Source organism: Megalops cyprinoides, chromosome 16 (genome assembly GCF_013368585.1).
Source record: "Megalops cyprinoides isolate fMegCyp1 chromosome 16, fMegCyp1.pri, whole genome shotgun sequence".
Classification (NCBI taxonomy): domain Eukaryota; kingdom Metazoa; phylum Chordata; class Actinopteri; order Elopiformes; family Megalopidae; genus Megalops; species Megalops cyprinoides.
This window is the reverse complement of record NC_050598.1, coordinates 16,483,028-16,490,726: the sequence shown is the minus strand read 5'-3', so window position 1 is coordinate 16,490,726 and position 7,699 is coordinate 16,483,028. Positions and strand designations below refer to the sequence as shown.

The 7,699-nt window shown below is 44.9% G+C and overlaps 1 protein-coding gene across 1 annotated transcript; it reads left to right on the top strand.

Moving 5' to 3' along the window:
• Positions 1 to 466: 466 nt before the first annotated feature.
• fgf16 (fibroblast growth factor 16) lies at positions 467 to 7,424 on the top strand. The gene is made up of 3 exons (XM_036548965.1): positions 467 to 737; positions 3,683 to 3,786; positions 7,179 to 7,424. The coding sequence occupies exons 1-3, from the start codon at positions 467 to 469 to the stop codon at positions 7,422 to 7,424; spliced, it is 621 nt and encodes a 206-aa protein (XP_036404858.1).
• The last annotated feature ends 275 nt before the right edge of the window (positions 7,425 to 7,699 follow it).

The window sequence follows — 7,699 nt, the reverse complement described above, 5'->3', positions numbered from 1 at the left end:
CGCAATGTGCAGATTTCATCTGAAGTTTCATATGATTGTTCATAAGACAGCATTAGCAATTGGAATAACGGTTATCGTAACAGTGACAATAGCAGCAGCAGCATCAATCACAAAAGCAGGAGTGGAACTACATTTTTCTTCAGTAAGAAAATTGATGTGCGTAAAGTAGGGATGCCAGCCAGGCGTGGCTTGCATTTGAATATCCAATATGTGAATGCTTGGGGAGTATGTATATAAACCGCTCTTACCATCTGATAAACAGACATTTCCACAGTGATGAAGAGCAAAGGCTGATCAATGAAAGAATTGACAAACACCCCTTCTAGCACGAGCGAACCACTACGCTGCGCCTACGTCTCGAAAGCCTGCATCTGCATGGGTTTGTTCTATCTCTTTCACGGTAAACTTTGTTCTCTGAGTGGACTTCACTTTTAATTGGGTTAAACTGCCCTTCCAACTGTGCGCGATGGCAGAGGTCGGAGGCTTTCTTGGGGCACTCGATTTGGATTTACAAGGGTTTCCTGCGCTCGGGAATATTCCTTTGCCGGAATCGCCTGTGGGTTTGAATGAGAGATTGGGACAGATCGAAGGGAGGTTACAGCGAGGCTCTCTGACGGATTTTGGCCATCTCAAAGGCATTTTACGCCGACGGCAGCTGTACTGTCGGACGGGTTTTCACCTGGAGATATTTCCTAACGGAACTGTGCACGGAACCAGACAGGACCACAGCAGATTCGGTGAGAAAATAAGATGGATCCACGACAGCCCAGGCTTGAAATGGATCTATACATATTGATATACCCTGACATGTAAACGCATGTGTATGTCAGTAAATCAACCGAACTGTTATGAATAACTGTTCCAATAACGTAAATATTCTCATCGTTCAATTTCAACAATTAAATGCGTTTGCATGTTTGATCTAGAATATACAAATGGATTTTATTTGATATGTTCACTGCTTTCATTTTAATGTCTTTTATTTAACAACGGATTCTTAACATGAATGAAAAGTTTTATCACGTGCTGTTATTCAGCAAAATGTGACCCTGCGTCCTTGATAATACACTCTGAAACCAGGAAACATTCTTTCGGGACAGATCAATTGTAAGCGATGTGTCATATTAGTTTAAAAGTGTTAAAGTTCGTGTTGCATTCTCTAATTCATGCCGTCTCCCTCTGTCATCGCTTAGGTATCCATATCCACATTTCTCGTACTTAGCTCCCTCCGTCAGCAGGATCAGAGGGGGACGCAGGTGTCTTTCCTCAGCTAGAAACAAGCGAGCAGCGCGGGGCTGTTTTTCCTTAAGAACTCGTTCAAAGGACCCAACCGACACAGGCACATACACTACTAATTACGCTATTAATATAAATCATTCGAGGAGTGGTTAGAATCAGAATGATAAACAAATGATGCCACGCCAGAGAAATGCGCAGTTTCATGTCTGTAGTGACCCTGCAGGTGTAGCTTTGTTTTAAAGAGCGGAGTAGCTCTACATTAAAGCATGACCATTGAAGAATTCAAGGAAGTTTTATACTTGCCACTTCTGCCAAAACAAGCGAGTTAGCAGGAATGGGTGGTCCGCCTGTTTGGTTTTTGTCATCACCGAAGCCCGATTGCAACGCATATGTCAATTACGTTAGAGAGAGGGGCGACGGCAATATGGCTTTAATTAAAGCGCTTATCAAACGCACTTTCTTACGTTGCACGCAGCCAACGGATTTTTCGCGTTTTCACGCAGCATCATCGGTTAAAATGTAAAATGCCCGACATAGCGCGGCATGCATGCCTTTACGTAGCCTTTCAATAAATCTGAATACGTCTTACATGTTAATACTTTGTCGTTTCATTTTTATTGTAGACCCCTTCTCTATAATGCAGGGCAAAAAGAATACAAGCGACTTGATATTAATTTAGGCAAATGCCAGGACAATGAAACTCTTTATAAACTACAATTTCACATTTCTTGCCATCGGTTTTGCACTTATACGCCAAACCCAAGCAGACAGTGCACACATATGCCATTTGATACTTTTACCAGAGCTGAAAACAAACAGGAGAAGTGCGCAGTTGGCATCCTATCAGCATATACATGGACCCCTTGGCTTTAGCTTTGTTTGCCACCGTTGAATACCACAGAACCAAGGGGACTTGACCACAGGCTGTACAGGTTGAATATCACAGCCCTGCACATTCATTGCAGTCAGCAGGCAGCAGCCCACAGTGCAGTACTGGGATGCCTTCCTTTCTTGTACAAAGACTTTGCAATTGACCAAAAAAAAAAAACCCCCACTTAGTCCTGGCTAGCTTGTCTTTATGCATGAGGTGGAATTCCCCCTCCCCCCATTCTCATGGAGGTGAGACAATGAAATAATGAACGCACTGTGCTAGCAGAGTGGTCCATTGTGCGTGGCGGGGGGGAATGATCTGTCCATGGTCCTGCTCTGTTCTGGTTGTTGTCATTTGCGTACACATCAATCATGTCGATCACCGCTGTGTCTCATTCACTGGCTCATATTTCCCTCTGATTCTGTGCCTTTGCCTCATCAGCATCACATATGGGGTAAACAGAGTATAATGTTTTACTACTGCACCTACTTGTCCAAAACCACGCAAAATAGAAGGAATTGTTCATGTTTTGTATGCCTGCTTATGGCTGAAGTTACACAAGAAACTGTAGCAGTGACTCTGGGAAAACTGTAGACACAACTGTGTTCTCCTGTGTCTGTGCTGTAGAGGGAAGGACTGGCAGACTTGTCAGCCTTGACTTCCACAGTTTCTCTTCACTGTTACCGCCTTAGCATATTACAGACACCTGGTCTCTGTTTGTGAGAAGTAACTTCAGGAGCCCAAATTATGGACAAGAAGTACAGTTAGATTGATTTGGAACCATGTTAAATGAGAGGGGGTAGATGTATAATCTATACTAGAGCGACACCATACTTATTATTACTTTTTATCTGTCAAAACTAGTGCACTAACACATGTACTGAAATATCTACCAAAGTGAAAATAGGTATAGAAATACAATTTAACCCCTGAATTTAAACAGATATTTGTCTTTAATTTGATATACATATAAATGCAAGTGTTACATTTTTACAATCCAAGCATTTTTTCCTCCACTTTAGTGATCTCTTTTCACTGTTTCCAGTGTTTGTGAAGAAAAAAGTAACAGTTGCATTTCATTGTCAGTCAGTTGTGAGTCAACCTGAATAATCTCACTGACCTGTTCACCATGTTACATTATGATTTGTTTTTTTACAGAGAACACTCACCATCAGATCTTCACACCTCAGTAGTTTTATACTAGATTGAAACCTGAATGTGATTCTGATTCTGTTTGTTCCATTTGAGATGTTGCTTAGAAGTCTTGGAAAGACAGCTTTAAAAATTGAAACATCTCACTGACAAAGAAGGGGTCCATCTGGAAGAGAATTCAGACTGTACAAATTCATATCGTGATATTTTGATGAACTGTGCAAATGCTGGTTTATTACATTTGATTACCCAATATGCACCTGACTTATCTTTTCTGTCAATCAGAACCAGCATGTGCTGCAAGTGTTTTACCTTTTACTGTGAGTGAATGATGCGTGGTAGGTTGTCACATGACTGTTCTGGAAGTCTTTGTCTCTGTGTTCCACTGTGGAAGACTGACGGGTATTGTCTTTGTCTCAGGGATTTTGGAGTTCATCAGCCTGGCTGTGGGGCTGGTCAGCATTCGGGGAGTGGATGCTGGACTCTACCTGGGGATGAATGAGAGGGGCGAGCTCTATGGGTCGGTAAGTCAAGTCACGCACAGACACCTTTATAGCTCTCTCGCTTGGAGTTGAAGACCGTGGTACTCGCCTGCGCCAAAAACGACAGGCTAGTTCTTGAACTTGAAGTGCAGTCATCAGTGTAGTTTGTAGTACAAAGGGAGTGGTCTTGTGAGGTAACAAAGTTAGAGCATTGATCAACTGGAGACTAGAACCACTATCCACCTGGTGAGGAAGCCACCCAGGGCCTAGACCAATATTGCCTCTTTAGAACACAGATATGAAACAGAAAGCACAAACTGAAGAAGAAACAAACTGTGTTTCCGTGGAAATCTGTACCGTCATATCCTCTACCTCGGTGCCTCTCAGTTTGGACTCTGGCCTAAAAAATAACTACCTCATCACATTAAATATTTAGCTTACCAAGTTTTTTTTTCTTTCAAAGCTGTTTTCACAAGATAGAGTTCTCAGAAAGTATCTTAAATCTCTGAGGACCCTATGTGTCTGACCTCTCTGCTAAGTGGTCCGCCTCCCCATTTAGCTTTCTTGCTCTCACAAAAATATTTACATATTTTCTTCAGTACACAGAGAAATGTTTTAATAAGAGTACACACACTAGGAGAGTTGATGACTCTTACTACACCTGACCACACCTGTGTTTCCATGTTTCTACAGTGATATGTAAAAAAAAAACATACCAACAAATTGTGAAAAGGTTCAAAATGGAGAAGAAACTGAAAGCAGTAATTCAAACATCTCTGGCATGAAATTAGCCATACCTCAGTGAGATGGTATGTAAATAAACAGTGAATTACACAAGGACTGTTTCAACCTCAACTTCACCCTTGTGGCCCAGGGCAAGCTGTGTTAAATACGCCCAGTGACTGACAGATTCATCAAGAGATGTCTGTACATGATTGGGGCTTTCCCTGGAAAGTCAGAAAACATTTAAATGATTACTTTCATATGCTATATCGTGCAGTGCATCAACAACTCAAAGGTCAGGCTGTGACCAGTGACATCAGAGAAGCACACCAGGGTTGTGACTGAGGTTCAACAGAGGAATGATATCCATGTGATTATGATATGCACCAGTGTCATAATCAATACAATGCAAATGTCATCCTCCTGCAATGGTTCCCAACCAGGGATCTGTGGCAATGTTGCATCCAAATCCGGGGAGCCCAGTAATAACGAGGCACAGGGTAGTTAAGACCCTAATTATCTTGCTTTCCTGCATGATATATGCAGGAAAAACATTTTAAACACATACAATCATGTTTAAATAGTTACCAGTATGTTTAGCTAATCTGTTGGGTTGTTTTCTGTCACCTGTGTTGGCAAACACTGCAACTGCAGGACAGAAGCTGATTGGTCATATTCAGTTTTTTAATATTTTGCTGTAACATTGTGTGATACTGAGATATCTGTGTATTATATTCAGGTACATTACATTATTACATATACATGATGAGGCACAAAAATAAATGTTTCAGCAGTTACTTGTATGCTTTATGTTTTAGTTCAATACCTCTTGAAGGTAAATGATATCCTTTACATATGCAGTGCTAACAAGAATTCAGAGAGTATAAGTTTGAAAGGGGGTCTGCAGGTCTGAAACCCCTGTCTGGCTGTTATTGCCAGGCATGGCGTGCCAAGTCTTGTGCAATGTGCTGCATATTTACATTAAATATTTAAAAACACCTGGACCTGTCAGCCAGTCGACAAAACTAGCAAAAATAGCCATGACATACCTTTAAAGCTGCACAATTAAAAGCCAGACAATGTGAAATAAACACACTTGGACGAAACTGGATGGTTTCAATGTTCTGAAACTGCCATGGAGATGAGGTCACAGCATTTTATAAATTATGCAGCAATGTTAAGAGACATTTCACATTCAGTTACGCGTTCATTTATTTCAGTCTGAGGCCCATGGTGGAGTGCCAAGTACGGAGCCAGGGCCCTAGCCAAGCCAAGGTTCAGAAGTAGGTGAACAGTAAAATGTGTACATTTCCACTGTTTAACCACATCTTTGAGGTTTTCTAGCCGTTTAAATATTCAGCAAGAGCAGCCCTGGCAGTAACTTTTGTACCAAAGCCACAGCGTGGCTGGCTAAGGGCAGGAAACATGAAGCGCCGGCAGTGTCCGGTGCCGTTCCCACGGCCCGTGCTCCCCGCACTGGCCCCTCCCGCGCGCTCTCACCTGCTGAACCCGCTGAGATGTGGCCGCGGGCTGCACGGAGTCACCGTGGCCGGTGCATCTGTTTGCCCGGGGGCGTTGCGTCATGGGGGAAGCAGACTCACAAAGCGGACGGAAAGGTTAACGGAGCCGAGGAGTGATTTTGTACATCAGCTGAAAGCCTGCCATAATTACTTTCCCCTCTCGTCGTGACGTTCCCGGCAGCGCCTGCCAGCCAGCCCCGAATACTTTCCACTCCTCCCCTCTGCTAACGCTAGTCTAAACTGCTAATCGTGAGGCGTGCCCCTCCCCCCTCGTCCTTTTCACATCCCCTTCTGTGTCTCTGACAGAGGCGTATCTTTTTTCCTGATCTGGTCTGCCCAGAGAAAATGATCATTAGGACAGCAGTTGTTCCCATGGCCCTGACAACCTCTCTGAAACCTCTGCCCATCCAGTATAACATACATTGATCTGCAAGAAGCGAGAGCTTCGCTTGCACTGGGACTTTCACCGCCAGCGTACCTTTCAAAAACACACGGGCCACCATTTTTCATCGACGTCTGTCAAACAAGTCCAGATGCCTGAGGCTCAGAGGGCAGAACCGGGTCAAGATGAGCGCGCCCCTCTCTCCCTTCTCACAGGGCTGCTCGGTGGAGCCGCCTTATTCGTGCCAGCCCTCCCCAGACTTTCCCCTTTGTTTCCTGTTGTTCTGGCTACCGGGGGCGGTGAGCCGAGGTGATTTCTGCAAGCGTAAAACATTCCACACAGACCCCAGGGCAGGGCAGGGCAGGGCAGGAGGGGAGCAGCAGGTCCAGGCAGACACACTGGAACACTGGGCACTGCGCTGTTCCCAGAAGGTGCACAGCAGATGAGGTGTTTAGAGAGGTGTGATCGGCACCCCTGCTGACACCACACAGATCCACAGGTGCAATAAGTGTCATTAGGGGAAAAATGTTATTTAATATTCCGTGAAATATTTTGAGCATGAGCATTGGAAAGAAAAAAAGCACATCCCTAGCACATGTGCAAGACACAGAAAAATAGAGGTCTTTAAACCAGCCTATTAAAGACAGTAACAGCAGAGTCTAAGCAACATGAGGGCTGTATGGCCTAAGTGTAGTAGCCGGTGACGTTTTTAGCAGACTCATGTTGGAGGCACCCTGGCACCTCCAGCCTTGCCTGACACCCGCTTGCCTGGCCTGGGTCTCATCTCTGTCTCCCTCTCTCTCTTGCAGAAGAAGCTGACAGCAGAGTGCGTGTTTCGGGAGCAGTTTGAGGAGAACTGGTACAACACTTACGCCTCCACACTGTACAAGCACGCGGACACCGGGAGGTTCTACTACGTGGCCCTCAACAAGGACGGCTCCCCCAGGGAAGGGGGCAGGACTAAAAAGCACCAGAAACTGACCCACTTCCTGCCCCGGCCTGTTGAGATGGAGAAGATCCCCCAGGCCTACAGGGACCTGTTCCAGTACAGGTGACAAGGGCCTCCGCTTGCTGGGCCGGGGACTCGGGAGGGAGGGGGGGAGGGTACGGGTGGACACAGAGGGCCGGAAGGTCCTTTCGGTCCCTCCTCACCCAGTTGTGTTTGTGTTAGTCCTCTGGCCCAGATGACAAGCTCTCCCCTGCGGTTACCGATATAAACATTACATGTGTGTTCCCGGATGTATCCGTTTCCTCTCGTTAATGCGCTCGAAAAACCACAGGACAGCAGGATGCATTTATCTCTCAGCTGCTGATGCCAATAGATGTCCTA